Raw genomic sequence first — 18,631 nt, 5'->3', positions numbered from 1 at the left:
TGAGACACTGAAAAACAAGATTACAGTCACTGGTTCGACTAGTTTTAGAGGCTTCAGTTTTCTTATTTGTAGTTTAGTACTTAGAGATTTTTATTCTCATAAGCTAAATACATCTCAGTGAAGATATACACATGATAGAAATAATCAACTGAACATAGGACATTGGTATAAAGGGGAGAAAGAACAATTAAAACAGAAAAATAGACGCCATTATCAGCTTTAGGATACTCATGAAACAAAATAAATAGTGTCATAAACTAAGTTTTATTAGATAGAAGAAACCAAGAGTTCCTCTAAGAAACAATACTTAAGAGTGATTTCCAGTTAGTGTTAGTGGAATAAAATAATTTTCCTACACTCATCTCTTGAACGTCAATGAAAATAAGAATAAAAAGTAGAGAAAAATGTTAACTTCAAGAAAAAAAGGAATAAGTTAGAACCTCAAATAAGATTTCAGATAGTTGCCATCTAAGACAATCAGCAAGGAACAAACTGTTCTTAAAATCAATTTTAAGAATATAGGTTAGCCAATGATTCTTTGCTTAGAGTTGAGATAGACATAGATGGTTCAGGAAAGAAGCTAGTAGAATGTTCAATGTTGCAGATTAGCAAAGGAAAAAAAGCTGAAAGAGAAATCACAATAAAATGATATTGATATTATTTAAGAATTGCCCCCCTCCCCCAGCTTGGGGAGACTATTAAAGGTAAAATGAGGTGAAAGAGGAAAGAAAAGCAGAGAATGTAAGGTTTCCACACAGAAATTGCTTAAAGGCTTTACTGGTACTCACACTAAGTTCTAGATTGTTACAAAATTTAAGGAAAGAAGTGTTTTGAAGGCAGAAGGAAATAAAAATTGATGAATGCTTATACTAAATGATGGAGAGTGGGGGAGGAGAGACAGAAGAAACATCACTAAGAGGGTCACTTAAAGTAAAGTCAGGAGGCTATTAAAAAAAGTGAGGCCTATGTATACCTTGTGCCTAAGTTCTTACAGCGGCTGTTAAGATGCTAAACCTGCTGCTAAACTTGGCTCAAGGCTAAGCTGTAAACATCTGGAATGACAAATGCTCCATGGATATATAGGGACTTTACTTCCTTGTAATTTTCGCCTCCCTCACTTGCACATTGGAACTAATCAATCTTGGATAACTTAGTCACCAATCCTTCATTTGAGAGGATGTACATTTTGTGGTTTTTGCTTTTATAAACCCTGCCTTTCTTTGTTTTCTCCAGAGCACAATTTGGATTGCTACCTAAATCTGCATCTCTTGGATTCGAATCCTTTAAAACCCCAAAAAAACTTTTGTTTTACAACCTCGAATCTTTATTGGTTAACACTAGACAACAAACCTAAGTCAAAGTTATAGACTATCCCAAGTCTCTCCCTACAACTATTCCCAGACTATTCTTCAAGGAACAAGTAGTTCCTTTCAAGATAAATAATAATCAGAAACAAAGCAATATGGGGCCTAACACTGATATGGGATTGGGGGGGGGGGACGGGGTGGATAAGCAAAAAGCAATAATAAACGTAGGTTATCAAAGGAATTTCCAAAGAAAATAACAGGAAGGGTTAGTTTTTTGCTGTCTCAAAATAATTATAGGAAACATTCTCAGTGTGACACTATAACAGAGATTAAACAATAGAAACAATAAAACACTATAATGATCAAGGATGAAAATACAATCAGATATGGGAAATAGGCAAGAGGTAATCATACAAAATTAAATAAAATAAGAAGATATCAAATATAGTTAAGGCAAAGATACTGAAAATAGAAAGCAAAAATGTGATATCTATATAAAGTTCCTAAAAAGAACAAATGGAAAAGAAAAATATTCAAACATACAATCAAGGTAAACTTTTCTATAAAAGAGAACATATTCTGACTCAGGAAAAAAATAGATACAGAGCATTCCTTCCCAAAATATATCCTAAGAAATTACTGAACTTCGAAGATAAAGAACCAGTTAGACAACAAAGAAAAACAAGTGAGCTATGTAGGGGGTAAAAATCTGATTAGCAATTACATTTCTGATTCCACAAGTAAGAAGCCTAGAAGCAAACACTCTGTCCCAATAACAAATAAAAAGCCAAACAGACTGAAAAATCAACAACTCTTCTTGGACCCATGAGAGAGGAGAGGACGAAGACAAACCATTGCCCCCCAAATTAGAAAGACCTACAAGCAAATATAAGGAGTTGCTGCTTACCAGAGCAGAGCCTCCCTGGTAGTAAGTGCTGAGGGAACCAGAGCCATAGTAAGAAAACACGATCTACTTACTGTAACTGAGGAATTGCTAGAGGCTCAATGTGGACAATTCCTGAGAGTTAAAAACTCCAAGGGGATCCAGTCGCAGGGACCCTACAATATTGAGATTTACCTCCACACATGTGACTAGGTTCCCACAGTAAATTAAATATTAGAGGAACATCCCCTCATGTTTCCAGTAGGAGAAGAGGAAAAAGAATCATTTTGAAATATGCCAGAGCACTCTGTTCTTAACAAGACCTGCTCTCAGGAGAAACTAATTAACAAGAGTTTTATCTGCTGGAGTTTTACCAGATTTTAATTGACTTGGAAAATGGAAATATCCAACTCCAGACTACCAGACTACTGCAGTCATCCTCTCCCATCTAAAGGAGAAGAAAACAAATTTAAAACACTTGTGAAGATCACAGCACACTAAAAGAGTGAGAACTATCGAATGCTTCTACTCCCCACACATCTTACCACCACATTATTAAAGGCCTAATTACAGGAATTCTCTCTACCAAGAAAAAATGACAAGGCATATTAAAAGACAAAACAACTTGAAGAGAAAGAGCAAACATAAGAACCAGACATAGCAGGAATGTTGGAATTATCAGACCAGGAATTCATTCATTCATTCATTCAACACCTACAGCACTTAGTCTTCCTAGGTGGTCTCCCATCCAAGTACTAACCAGGCCCAACGCTGATCAGCTTCCGAGATCAGACGGGATAGGGCACGTTCAGGTGGCTTGGCCATAGATAGAAAAGAATCTTTGAGCCAAGAATGTATCAGTAAAATCCTCAAAAAACTGATAGATCTGCCTTGCATGAAATGTTAAAAGTAGTTCTTTAGAGAGAAGGAAAATAATATAGGTCAGACACTCTGATATACAGAAAGGAAGAGCATCGAAAACGGAATAAGTGAAGGTAAAATAGAAACTTTTATCTTAGTCTTAATTGACTTAACAGATAACAGTTTATTCAAAATAATAATAGCAATATGTGTGTATAAATATTTTTATGGATATTTATGTATAAGTAAAATGAATGACAGCAATGATACAAGGGATGGAAAGAAGGAATTAAGATTATTTTGTTATTACAAGGTACTCACACACTCTGTGACGTGGTATAGTGTTATTTGAAAGTGGACTTCAATTAGTTTCTAGTTTATATTGCAATCTCTATGGAATCCATTATAAAAAGTTTTAAAAGTATAACTGATATGCTAAGAAAGGAGAATAATAGAATCATATAAAATGAACGATTAAAACCAAAAAGGAAGAAAAGGTGTAGAAGACAAAAAATAAGAACAAAGAAAAAGGACAACAAATAGAAAACAGTAATGAATATAGTAGATATTAATCCAACTATGTCAATAATCACTTTGAATGTCAATGGTCTAAATATACCAATTAAAAGACAGAAATAGAGTGGGTCAAATAACACATGTGAGCTATATGTTGTCTACAAGAAATTCACTTTAAATATAAAGACACATATAGATTAAAAGTAAATGGAGAAAAATATACCATTCAAAAGAAAGCAGGAGTAGCTAGCTATGTTAATTTCAGACAGAGCAGAATTAAAGGAAGAAAAGTTATCACAGATAAAGAAGGGCATTACCTAATGATAAACAGGATCAATTCTCCAAGAAGACATATTCTTAATGTGTATTGCCTACGTGAAATAAAAACTTATAGAACTGCAAGAAGAAATATGAACCTATCTATCAACAAATTGACAGATAAGAAGGAAGAAAATTAGTAAGGATATTGTAGAATTTCAACATCATCAGTCAATTGGATATATTAGACATCTATACCGCTACTTCATCCAACAGCTCGAAACACACTTTTTCCAAGCTCAAATAAAACATTCATCAAAATAGACCACATTCTGAGCCATAAACACACCTTAACAAATTTAAAAGCATAAAAATCATACGATATCTGCTATCATGCCATAAATAAATTAAACTAGAAATCACCAGAAAGATAAGCGGAAAATCCCAAAATATGTAAAGACTAAGCAATGCACTTCTAAATAACACATGTCAAAGAAATCTGAAGAGAAATTTAAAACTATTTTGAAATGAAAACATAAAAACATGTCAAAATTTATAGGATGTGGTCAAAGTGATGCTTAGGGAGAAATAGTATTAAATACAAATATTGGAGGAAGAAAAGATATAAAATCGATTATCTAAATTTCTACTTTAGAAAAATAAGAGCAAATTAAAAATAAAGTAAGCAAAAATAAATAAACAGTAAGACTTGGAGCAGAAATCAATGAGATTTCCAACAGGAAGCCAATAGAGAAAATCAATGAAACCAAAGCTGGTTCTTTGAAAAAAATCAATAACATTGATAACCCCCTTACTAGGCTAAGAAAAAAACGAGAGAAGATATAAATTACTACTATCAGAAATGAAAGACATCACTATAGATCCCATGGAAATTAAAAGGCTAAAAAAGGAATACTATGAACAACTCTCCATCCACAAATTTCCTTGAAAGATGCAATTGCCAAAATTCATCCTAGAATAAAAATATGAGAATAGGCTTAAATATATTAAAGAGGTTGAATCAATATTTAATAACCTTCCAAAATTAAAGTACCAGGCCCAGATGAGTCTACTGCTGTATTCTATGAAACATTTAAGAAAGAAATTACACCAGTTCTCTACTATAACTTCCAGAAACAGACGGGATACTTCCTAACTCATTCTATAAGGGCAGTATTACCCTAATACGAAACAAGACAAAAATATTACAAGGAAAGAAAACTACAGACCATATCTCTCATGAACATAGACAGAAAAATCCTCAACAAAATATTAGCAAATAAAATCCAACAATGTATAAAAAGAAGTTTACACCATAATCAAGTGGGATTTATCTTAGGTATGCATGGCTGGTTCTACATTCAAAAATCAGTTAATGTAATCCATCACAACACTAGGCTATAAAAGAAAAATCACATGATCATATTAACACATAAAAAACATTTGACAAAATCCAAAACCCATTAATGATAAAAACTCTCAATAAACTAGGTATAAAGGGAAGTTTCTCAACATGATAAAGACTACAAATAACCTGTAACTAACATCAATTGCTTTCCTATATACTAGCAATGAAAAAATTGAATTTGAAACTGAAATCACAATATTATTTACATTCCCCCTAAAATGAAGTACTTAAGTATAAATAAATATGACAAAATATGTATAACATCAATATGAGAAAAACTACAAAACTCAGATGAACAAAATCAAACCAGAGAAACTAAATAGTGAGAAATTCCATGTTTATGGATAGGAAGACTCTAAATTGTCAAGATGTCAGTTCTTCTCAACTTAATTGATAAAATTAATGCAACCTGAATCAAAATATCAGTCAGTTATTTTATGGATATTGACAAACTGATTCTAAAGTTTATATGAAGAGGCAAGAGACCCAGAGTAATCAACACAATATTCAAGAAAAAGAACAAAGTTGGAGGACTATCTGACTTCAAGACACACTATAAAGCTACAGTAATCAAGACAATGTGGTATTGGCAAAAGAATAGGACAGACAGATCAATGGAACAAGATAGAAAGCCCAGAAATACATCCACATAAATACAGGCAAATGATCTTTGACAAAACACCGAAAGCAATAAAGTGGAAGAAAGATAATCTCTTCAATGGAACTGAACAATCACAGGAAAAAAATAAAAAAAGAAAAAAAAAAAGAATCTATACACCCTTCACCAAAATTAACTCAAAATGGATCACAGACATAAATGTAAAACAGAGAACTATAAAACTCTTAGAAGATAACATAGGAGAAGACATCTGTGACTTTGGGTATGGCAATGACTTTTTAGATATAAGACCAAACACAAAATCAATGAAAGAAGTAATTGATAAGCTGGACTTCATTAAAAGCAAAAGCTTCTACTCTGGGAAAGACAATATCAAGATAATTAGAACACAATCTATAGAATAGGAGAAAATATTTGTAAAGGACTCATCTTAAAGGACTATTATTATCCAATATATGGAAGAACTCTTAAAACTCAACAATGAGAAAACCACCTGATTCAAAAGTGAACTAAACACTCTATTAGACACTTCCCTCACCAAAAAAAAAAAATGATAATAATAATAATAATAATACACGCACACAACAGATAAGCATATGAAAAGATACTCCATATCATACATCATCATGGAAATGTAAATTAAAACAATAAGATATCACTATACAGCTATTAGAATAGTCAAAATTTGGAAATGACAACATCAAATGCTGCCAAGGATGTGGGGCAATAGGAACCCTCATTCATTGCTGATGGGAATGCAAAATGATACAGTCACTTTGGAAGACAATTTCATGGTTTCTTACCACCCTAAATATACTCTAACTAGAAAATCCAGCAATTCTGCTCCTTGGTATTTACCGAAATACCCAAGCTGAAACCTTTTGTCCACCCAAAAACCTGACATGGATTATGTTTATAGTACCCTAATTGCAAAAGTTGGAAGCAACTAAGATGTCCTTCAGAAGGTAGATATATAAGTAAACTGTGGTACATCTACAAAATGAAAATAATCAGCACTAAAAAAAAAAAAAAAAAAAAAAAAGCTATCAAGCCATGAAAAGACATGAAGGACCTTATGTGCATATTACTAAGTCAAAGAAGCCAATCTGAAAAGAGTATGTACTATATAATTCCAACCATAGACATTCTGGAAAAGGCAAAACTATTGAGACAATAAAAAGGTCAGTGGTTACTAGAGTTGGAAGCAGTGGAGATAAAGAGGCAGAATACAGGGGATTTTAGGGCAGTGAATATACTTTGTATGATATATTAATGGAAGGAAGTCATTATACATTTGTCTAAACTCAGAATGCACACCACCAAGAATGCACCCCAAAACTATGGAGTTTGGGTGATAATGATGTGGCAATGTTATTTCATTGTTGGTGACAAATGTTCCATTCTGGTAGATGTTAATAATGGGAAAGACTACGCATGTGTGAAGGCAGGGGTATATGGGAAATCTCTGTACCTTCCTCTTAATTTTACTGTGAACCTAAAACTGCTCTAAAAAAAATAGTCTTAAAAACTAAAATTTTTAAAAGATTAAAAAAATAAAGTTCCTTGTATACCCCTCCCTTCCTGGTCTGATTGTCCCTGCTCTCTCTTCAAAACTAATATCAATTTTAATTTGATCATTATTATTACAATGCATATATTTATACCTTTTTACTTGTTCTTATATTTTAAATATAGTATCATACTGTATTGTATGTATCCTTCTGCAACTAGCTTTTCCATGTAATACTTTTTAGAATTATCTGCATTTGTAGAGTTTATTAATTTAAACATTATATATTAGTCTACTTAATAGTTTATTCATTTTTCCATTGAAGGAAAGGTTGTTTTCACTCTGCCATTATTATAAGCAATTGTGCAATAAAACTTTTTATGCATACGTGCCAGAGTGTTTCTAGGGTAAAATTTTAGAAGGGAAATTATAAGATCATAAGGTATGTATATTTTTCATCTTATAATTTGATAAAATTGAATAAAGCAGTTGAATCATTTTATCCTCCTACAATCAGAGTACCAGAGTTTCTGCTCTCATTCAACACTTAGTTCTTGCTTAGCTTTTGCCAATCTCATGATTGAGAAATATCATTTTGTTTGTGTTTCTCTAATAACTAGTTCATCCTCCAAAAAGAGACTGAACATCTTTTCACATTTAATGGATGTATTCTGCTTTGAATTGCCTACTCAGTCTTTTATCTATTTTTTCCAACTGAGTTGTTTATCTTTTTCTTTCTTATTGAATTACAAACTTTTAAATATATCATAGGTAACATTTTGCCCTTAAGATTGCACTGTTATATATGTATTTTGAAACAATCTTAAACATATAAAATTTTGAAAACATAGTAAAAGAAATTGTTTTCTCTGAATTATTCCTGAATAAGTTACCTAAATGATGTCTCATCACACTTAACTACTCTAATGTGTATTTTCAAAACACAAGGACATTCTACTACATAGTATCAGTATCAGGAATTTAACACTATTACAGCCAATATAACACATAAAAAAATAAAAATAATAGTGAGTACTCTTTTAAAAAATGACAAAGAACTAATGCTTACAATTTCTACATTAAATCACGGTATTTACTCAACAGATGATAATAAAGCTTTAAAACTATTCTTTCAATAAGAGGGCGTACATTAGGATTGACAGCATAAGTATGAATAATTGCTTTCATATTTTCCCCCTATTTTTGATAACACATGAGAGATGAGATTAAACTCCTCCTGGAAGTTTAAACATTAGGTCAAACTTTCTGAGAATAATTAAGAAAAATTGAGAGTGAAATCTCCTTTAGCAATTTCTGTTTAAAACTCTCCCAGAATAGTCTTAATACAGATCTAATCAGAGGCTTGTGCTAACCTTTAAAAATCCATTTAAGATCTAAGATTCTTTTATCTCTTTTTATCTAGTGCAACTTATTTGAGTTAAATATATCCTGTGTTATAAGGTTATATATATAGTGAATGCAAAAATAATAATGGCTGCAAATAATATTTTAGTATTCCCCATGTATTGATAATTGTTATTAATTCTACACAAGTGTTATTTCATTTCTTCCTCAAGAAAACTCTATGATGATTAGTACCTTCAAGAGAAAAATGAGAGGAGAAAAACTGGAGACAGTACATACAGACAACACTTTAGGGAATTTTTCTGTAGCCAGAAGAAATAAAATGGGGTAATAAAGCTGAAGAAATAGAGTCAAGATAGATTTGTTTGGTTGTCTTTAAGCAGAAGAAGATACACTAGCATGATTATGTGTAATTGGAAAGACACAAAAAAAATGAAAATCTGATGAAGTGGCAGAAAGAAGGGATCTGCTAAAGTAATGGTCTTGAGTAACGGGATCTAATGCAAAAGTGGAGTACTTATTTTTTTCTAGCAGCACATTCAGTTTATTAAAAGCAGAGAAGAAAAAATGTAAGGAGAGAAATGTATAATTGGGGTTGCTTTGATAAGTGAGAGGTATACATAACATAAGTCTTTTCCATCTATGAAGTGTGTTATATATGGGAGTCATCAACAGGTATGTCTTGGCAGGAAAAGGGTTGCAGATTGCTAATGTAGGGCTACTCCTCTCCGCCTTGAATCCTACCTTTCTTTAGTAGTTTTTCTTAGATTTTGCTATAGCTGTTATGTTCCCAAAGGTTTTATCAATTTCTGTCTTCACAGGTAACCATTATTGCTACTGAATACCAGAATTATCATAAGAAAAAGCCCAAGAAAGTTAAAGTAGAGATGGCAATTCCTTAAAAATATATTTTCTGTCTCAATAAGAAGTACATGTGAGGATAAAGATTTTATGGAAAAAATATGTTCCTTTTTTTCCCTTGCATCTGTTTCCTCTGAACTAAATGATGCTACAGTTTATAGAATTTTATCTAGAAGTTCTGAATATACCAATTGGCCAGTTCAATTCACTGATTAGACAAAAATGTTATAAATTCTGAAACATAATATCTTCTCTTATTTTCTGTCTACTAAAAAATGAGTCATTAAATTGCTTTGAAACTTGACTGTTTCACATACTATTCAAAGAACTTCTCAGTTATAAATAAATAAAGAAGCTAAATATAAATCAAATCCCTACCTCTCACAGCTGACTGGGAAGGCTGAGTCAAAACTTTGATATCTAATGCACTGTTGATGCTTTCTTCCAAAGCAGCACAATATCCATCCACAACACTGGTAATAGTATTCTTCAAAGTTCCAAGATTATGGAAAACCTGAAGAGCTGTTCCGACTTGGGTTGGATTCTTTAAAAAAAAAAAGGGGGCGCGGATGGATAGGGTGAGAACAGATATAAACAGGAAAACAGAACCAATATAAATCTACAACTTTTACTGGTACGTGAGTAGTTACCACAATATTTATAAATTACTACAGACAAGAACGAAGACAATGCATTTGGAACAAATATTCTTTAGTCATTATTTGATAGAAGAAAAAATTAAAAACTAAACACATAATTTTCCCCCTTTCCCTTTTCCTCCTCCTTTAAAGGATAAAGAATAAGATTAAAAAAAAAATCTGTTATATTATTAGAGCTTATTTAAAATCCACCACCCATCGCTATGGAGAGAGCCATGCTGGAACTAACAACAATCCAACATTTGTTTAGAGAATAAATAAGGGAACTCTGCATAGGTAACTGGGCTTTGACTATGAAGACTCATACTTCCTTTCTATTCTATTTATTCATTCTAACTACAAATATTTATACAGTGTTTACTATGTGTTAGTTTTGGTTGTAGGTACTGAAAATACAGTAGTATACAACACCAATTAACTCCCTATCCTTATGAAGCTTATATTTACTGAGAAATGTATAAAAAGTAAATCTAACAGAATATCGAGTTATGATAAATGCTATAAAAAATGAAGCAGGAAATGAGAATAAGGAATGATGGGAATTATTATAGAGAGCAGTTAGCAGATGCATCTGTGAGGTGATATTTAGACAGAGATCTGCACATAATGCAAGGCATCTAGGGAGAACACGAGGAAATACAGATCTGAGTAGAGGTATCAATGGAAATGCTGAGGTAGAAATGTGCTTAGTAGCTATAGTGAAACAGTAAGAAAGCTGTGATGGTACCTGGAGTAGAGTGACTGGGAGGTAGGTGATAAGGAAGTAGAAACACTACCTAAGAGAAGATTAAATCTATAGTGATATAAGTAGAATGTTGAATTTGTCACTAAGTAGATGACTAAATTATCAAGGCAGAATCTAGGAGACCAACATATATTTCCAGGCCCAAATAGCTGAAATTCCTCTTTCATTTATGATTCAGTGTTATTAGGGGTATGTAGTTAAAAAGCTAAATGATTTCTTTAACTTGTTTTCTTGACTATTAAGTTTATAAATAAGAAAAAAGGTTATTTCTGAATTCTACTGATGTTAGTAATAGTACATACTGCAGATACACAGACACAGAAGCAAAGTAAAGTCAACTTAAAGAAAACATCAGGAAACATGGTTGATGAATAACAATACTCATTTTGGAATTTTTTTAATTAAACAAGAAAAAAAGCACATGAACATTGTTTCAAATTATATTTTAATTTTAAAAGCTTAATTTAATATGTTATACTAGAATTTAACATACTGCCAAAGAAAAAGAGAGAAAATAAGGTATCTCATATGAAATTATTGAGTGAAAATATGTGCTATAGTGCTTTGCTTTTGTTGTTGATAGTTCCATTCCATCCAGACTGATTTTTACTTTTTAGTAGAAACCAAGAATTAAAATTAGGCAGCTATAAAGGAATTCCCCTTATCACTATTTAAGTGTCTATATAATCCAAGAAAGTATTACCTAAGTAACTTCAAATAATATTTTCAGCTTTTAAAACTAGAATACTGATATAAACTATAAAATTATACTTATTGTCTTTACTATCTTTAAAGGATCTGAAAAGCACAGCTTCTCAACATACGGTAATGTTTCAATATTAGCTGAATGTATGCTGTAACTATATGTGTATCTTAATTGAAAAACATTTAAAGTCTTTAAATCCTCCACTCTAAAAATTATTAACTTCCAAAAACCTTTCAAAATGGAAACATATATAGCTCATTATTAAAGAACCATCTAATATAGTAATATTTATAATTATAATTTACAATAATTATAATTCTGGATATAATTTTAAGCTTGCCAATTAACATGAGCATTTTTTCAATTAATGGTAGTTATATACATTCATTGCTTGATATAAATATATAATTTGTTAGTTGGCAAACTACAAAATAATGATTATTTGAAATAAAAATTTCATATGCATACAGGAGTATGCAAATTATGTAAGCACAGCTTTAGAAATTATTGCAAAGTGAACACACCTACATAATTACCACCTAGAATGTGAAACTAAATATTATAAGTACTTCTGAATCTTGTGTGGCTTCCTTAAGTACATCTCTCCAAATATTGTCACTATCATAACTTCTAACATCAATGAATAGTTTTGCCTGTTTTTGAATATTGTGTAAATGGAATGATAAAGTAAATATCGTGTATGGCTCCTTTCGGTCAATATCTTATTTGTAAAACTCATCCATGTTGTTGTATATGGCAGTAGCTGATTCATTTTCAGTGCTATAGACTATCTCAGTGTAGAAACTTACCTTAGTTTATTTATCCATCTCACTGTTGACGTATACTTGAGTTATTTCCTTTTTTTAAGATATTTTAAATAACACTGTCATGGAATTTCTTGTCAAGAAGACAAAGTAGGTAAATGCTGTGCTTGCCTCCTCTCACGACCACATTAAAATTACCATTAAACTACAGAAGAACCGTCATTGCAAATTGCCTGAAGTCTAGCTGAACAGAAGTCTTACAACTAAAGTCACAGAGAAGAAACCAATTTGAGACTGGTAGGAGGGGCTGAGACGCAGAACGAACTGGTTCCACACCCATGTATGGTGGTTAAAAATGTCCTAGGTCCACCCAGAAGAGCAAGAGATTCCAGCCCTATTATAAATGTCGTCGGTCCACCCAGAAAAGCGAGAGATCCTAGCCCTATTATACCAGGCTCCATAGCCCAGGGTTTCAGTGCTGGGAGGAGACGTCCCCATAATTTCTGGAAGCACAGGCTTTTTCTTTCACACAGGGAATGCAATTTTTCAGGTTGGTTATTGACTACATGATGATGATTATGTTGCTGTACCCACTAGATGACAGAAGCTCTATTCATCCCTCTGGTGACCAAATCAAAGTTGTGTCAGAAACAAGGAGCAAAGAGCAAGGAAAAATCACCTGGGAGCTAGATGAATAAGCCATACAACTAGGGAGAAATATAAGAAACCATTTTGCAAAGGCAGAAGGTAGGACAGGGCGAGGACTTGAGGTTGCCCGGTCCCGAGCAGCTGGCTGAGTGGGACAAAGGTTGCGGCAGTGGCAGTGGCAGCCAGCAGATGCAGATGCCTCTTAAAGCGGCTGTGTCCGAGAGTAGGCTTTCATGGTGATGGACCTGCTTCCTGTGAGTACCAGTGTGACTCAGCTGCACAAGGGGCACCAAGGACTTACAGGGGAACACTGAGTTGTCGGAGTAGGGCCAAAGCAAGACTCGCTCTATACAGAAGTGCCAGAGGTATCCACTGTTCCTCTGTTGAGCCCTCCCCATTCTTAGTGCACAGATTCAGAGCTGCCATAGCTGTGACATCATCAAACGGGATAACAGAGGTCACTCCACCCAGAGGATTCCCTGAAATTCTGCCTCCCCCAACTCGTGGTCACACCCAAGCCACATCCAGGTGTATCCTCAGTGAGTCAGGTACTCCTTGATGAACAGTGCCTAGACTCACACTGGTGACAGTGATTTCTGGTGGGGCTTTTTGAGGCGACTATAACCACAGCATCTGTGGATTACTTGCTGAATCTTAACAGGTGGCCCTGGACGGGCACAGGTTGAAGCTAAGGTTGGCCTGCTTAGGACTGTGCCACTGGACATCTACTATACAAAGCCACACTAATAAGACCAGAAGACTCGGGAGCTTTGCTTAGTACATAGAAACAGACACAGAAAGGCAGTCAAAATGGGAAGACAAAGAAGCAGAAACCATATGAGAGAACAGAAAAGAGATCCGGGAATAATGGAGGCAAGCAATCTAACAGATGCAGAGTTCAAAACACTGCTTATAAAGATGCTCGATGAACCTAGGAGAAGTGTAGATGAATTCAGTGAGAACTTCGACAAAGATAAAAAACATAAAAATGGAAATGGAAATGATAAAAGGGAACAGTCAGAAATGAAGAACAAATTATCCAAGATGAGAAGTATATTAAATGGAATAAACAGAGTGCACAAAAAAAAAGATTGGATGACCTTTGTAGAGGATGAGAAAGACAAGGTCACTCAACCAGAATGGCAAGAAAAAAGAAGCCAAGACTATAATAATAACTTAAGGAGTCTATGGGACACTATTAAAGGTAAAAATATCCATGGCATAGGGGTACCTGAAGGAAAACAAGAAGTTGAAGAGCTATTTGAAGAAATAATGATGGAAAACTTCTCCAACCTGGTGAAGGAAATAGACATACAACTCCAGGAAGCTCAGAGAGTCCCCAAAAAGAGGAACCCAAGATGGCCCACACCAAGACACATCATTAAAATGCCAAAGGTTAAATTTAAAGAGAGAATCTTAAAAGCAGCAAGAAAATAGCAGTTAGTTATCTACAAGAGAGTACCCATAAGACAGGCAACTGATTTCTCAAAAGAAAGAAACTATGCAGGACAGAAAGGCTTGGCACAAAATATTCAAAGTGATAAAAATCCAAGATTTACAACCAAGAATCCTTTATCCAGCAAAGCTGTCATTTCGAGTTGAAGGACAGATAGAGCTTCCTTGACAAAAATAAACTAAAGGAATTTATCAACACCAAACCAGTATTACAGGAAATGCTGGTGGGACTTCTTTAAGAAAAAACATGTGTCAAAAACAGGAATAAAGAATGGTATTAACTATATTCCTATCAAAAGTACCTCAAATGGAAAAAAGTTAAGTGCTCCAACTAAAAGACAGAGTGGCTGAATGGATAAGAAAACAAGATCCCTACATATGCTGCCTACAAGAGACTCACTTCATATTAAAAGACACACACAGACTGAAAGGAAGGGGATAGAAAAAGATAATACCTTGAAGGACCTAGAGGGTATTGCACTGAATGAAATGTGTCAGATAGAGAAAGACAAATATCATCAAAAACAACAACAAAAGCGGAAATGAACTCATAGATACAGGGAATATTTAGAGAGCTACTAGATGGGAGAGGGTTGAGGGGGACAAAAAAAGGCAAAGGGATTAAGAGGTACAAATGAACAGCTACAGAACAGACATGGAGATGTAAAGTACAACATGGGGAAGATGGCTAATAATGTTGTGATAAATGCTTAAGGGGGGAGAGGAGTATATTTAAGTGAGATGATCACTTTGTGAGTTACATGGATCTCTGATCACTATGCTGTACAACTGAAACTCGTATATTATTGTACGGAAACTATAATTGAAAAAAAACTCGACTTGTACAGGATAAATATGAGTAACTCATTGTCTATTATATTTCAGTAAAGATGGGAGGAAGGAAAAATAAGAAATGACGAAAACACTACTGAAATGAAGAATACCTCAGGAGGAATCATCATCAGGTGAGATGAAGCAGAGGATCAAATGAGTGATTTAGAAGATTAGGTAGCAGAAAACACCAATCACAACAGCAACAAGAAAAAAGAATCTAAAAAAATGAGGACATTAAGCATACCAATATTTGCATCATAGGGTACGAGGAGAAGAGAGACACCGAGGAATTGAAAATTTATTTGAAAAAATGATGAAAACCTTCCCTAACCTGAGGAAGGAAATACATACAAGCCAAAGAAGTGCAGAGAGTCCCAAATAAGAGGAAACAATCCCAAACAAGATAAAAGTAAAGAGGCCCACATCCAAGGGACATAATAAAATTCCAAAGGTTAAATTCAAAGAGAGAATCTTAAAAGCAGCATGAGAAAAGCAGTCAGTTACCTACAAGAGAGCTCCCATAAAGCTGTCAGCTGATTTCTCAACAGAAACTTCACAAGCCAGAAGGGATTGGAATGAAACATTCAAAGATCAATCTACCCAGCAAAGCTGTCATTTAGAATCAAAGGACAGATAAAGGGCCTTCTAGACAAGAAAAAGCTAAAGAAGTTCATCACAATGAAGCCAATATTAAAAGAAATGCTAGCAGAACTTTAAGAAGAGGAAGAAGAGAAAGCAGCAGCAGCGAAGGAGAAGCAGAAAAAGAACAAGGAGGGGGAGTTAGGAGGAAGAGGGAAGGAGGAAGGAAGGAGGAAAAGGAGAAGAAGGAGAATAAATAAAAAATATTCATAATAAAATGTCAATAGCTACATATCTATCTACAATACTTTAAATGTAAATCAATTAAATGTCCCCGTCAAAAGACAGGGTGGCTGAATGGATGTTGGGAGCCATTAAGAGACACTAAAGAAGTCACATAGCTGATAGCCATGAAGCAACTGCTGAGACTGCTTAACAATGATTGTGGAAAGCAGGGTGTGGAGTTAAATGTTACTGACCCTGGAGGAGAGGTTTGCCTCCTAAAAAAATCCTCTTAAGATAGTTTTACAGCCCAGAAAAGGATGTTCGTTCCCTGAGGGAAGGATATTTAGGAACTTATGTAAATGCCAGCATTCCTATAGTATTGTACTCTGTGCTTTGCTATTGTACTTTGTGCTTTGCTATTGTACTCTGTGCTTCGCTATTGTATCCAAAAACTTATATAAAGGCTATGCTAAATAAACTCAAAGCTGCAGCAGTGACTGTATGCCCTCCCAAAGTGCTTTTCTGTCTTCTTTTTTCAGAGGATTCACCCCCCTCTTTTAGGTGCTGTTCTCCGGTGGGCTCCGGCAAATGGATAAGAAATCAAGACCTTTACATATTCAACCTACAAGAGACTCATTTTAGTTCAAAGACACACACAGACTGATAGTAAAAGGGTGGGAAAAGATATCAAATTAAAATGGAAACAAACAAAAAATACTTAAAAACAAAGGTTATAACAAGTGACAAAAAAGGATCCAGTAATCCCACTTCTGGGTATTGCCATCTGCAACAACATATATGGACCTTGACAGCATTGTGGAGTAATTCAAACAGTAAAAGACAAATGTCATATGATTTCACTTACATGTGGAATCTAAGGAACAAAATAAACTTGTAGATACAGAGAACATTTTGATGGCTGCTAGATGAGAGGAGTGTTGCGGGGAAGGTTACAAAGAGAAAAGGATGAAGAAGTACAAACCAGTAGTTACAAAATAGTATGAAATGTAAAGTATAGCACAATGAATAAAGTCAATAATATTGTATGGTATGAGATGGGCACTAGATTTATAAGGGTGATCACTTCCTAAGTTGTGTGTGTGTGTGTGTGTGTGTGTGTGTTCACTACATTGTACACCTAAAACCAATATAATAGTGTATGCCAACTGTAACTGAAAAATTAAAAATTATTAAAATATAATGCTGTCACGAACACTAGCGTATGGCTTTTAGTGAACATATATGCATACGCATTTCTGCTGGGTAAGAGCAGAACTGCTGGCTCATATGATATTTGTATGCTCAGTATTTATAGATACTGCTAATTTCTCAAAGTCATCATACTAATTATACCCTGACCAGTTAACATGAGAGTCAAAAGTGCTCCACAACCATGCCAAAATTTAAAATTATCAGTCCATTCGATTTTCGCTATATTTTTTAAGTGAGCTCTATTTACCTTTTTGTGATGACTAAGAAGTTATCTCTTCTTTCATGTTAATTATCCATTAGGATATCTTCTTTTATGAGGTGCATAGTCATTTCTTTTGCCCATTTTTCTCACTGGTTGTTTGACTTTACGTAGGTATAGAATTTGCTTATAGACTTTGGCTATAATCGCTCTGATGATTTATATGTATTACAAATAGGCTGTCCCAATCTTCAGGAGGTTGGGGGGGGGGAGGAATGAGGAATGAGGAAGAAGGAAGCAGTAGCAGCTATGAACATGGGGATGCGGATATCTTTTTTAGCTAGTGTTTTCACTTCTTATGGATATATTCTCAGAAGTGGAATTGCCGGATAATATGGTAGATTTTTAAAATTTTTTTGAGGATCCTGGTGGCTGCTTTCCATAGTGGCTGTACTAATTTACAACCCCACCAACAATGTGTGAGGGTGCCCTTTTCTCCACATCCATACCAGCATTTGTTATCTCTTATCTTTTTGATGTTGGCCATTCTAACAGGTGCGAGGTGATATCGCATGTGGTTTTAATTTGCATTTTCCTAGTGACTAGTAATGTTGAACATTTTTTCATGCATCTGTTGGTCTTTCATGCATGTACTATATACTTTGGAGAAATGTCTATTCACATCCTTTTACCATTTTTTAATTGGGTTATTTGGTTTATTGCTATGGAGTTATATGAGTTCTTTATATATTTTGGATATTAACCCCTTAACAGATATATGGTTGGCAAATATTTCTTCCCATTCCATAGGTTGTCTTTTCACTTTGTTGCTGGTTTCATTTGTTTTACAGAAGTTTTTCAGTTTGATGTAGCCCCACTTGTTATATTTAATTTTGTTGCTTGTGTTTTAGGTGTCATACCTAAAAAATCATTACCAAGATGCATGTCAAGGAGCTTTATCCTTATGTTTTCTTTTAAGAGTTTCATGGTTTCAGGTCTTACATTTAAATCTTAAAT

The 18,631-nt window shown here is 34.0% G+C and overlaps 1 protein-coding gene across 4 annotated transcripts in view; it reads right to left on the bottom strand.

Annotated features, from left to right (window-relative positions):
• The window catches only part of COG5 (component of oligomeric golgi complex 5), a 275,480-nt gene that overhangs the window by 105,208 nt on the left and 151,641 nt on the right, over window positions 1-18,631 (bottom strand). For all 4 annotated transcript variants that reach the window (XM_036230277.1, XM_016145849.2, XM_016145848.2 and 1 more), the window contains exon 8: window positions 9,967-10,132. In XM_036230277.1, the coding sequence (XP_036086170.1) occupies window positions 9,967-10,132 (166 nt within the window). The remainder of the gene's footprint in view (window positions 1-9,966; window positions 10,133-18,631) is intronic.

The sequence above is a fragment of the Rousettus aegyptiacus genome, unplaced genomic scaffold (genome assembly GCF_014176215.1).
Source record: "Rousettus aegyptiacus isolate mRouAeg1 unplaced genomic scaffold, mRouAeg1.p scaffold_m13_p_13, whole genome shotgun sequence".
NCBI lineage: Eukaryota > Metazoa > Chordata > Mammalia > Chiroptera > Pteropodidae > Rousettus > Rousettus aegyptiacus.
The sequence above is the reverse complement of the archived record's forward strand: the minus strand, read 5'-3'. Positions and strand labels throughout refer to the sequence as shown.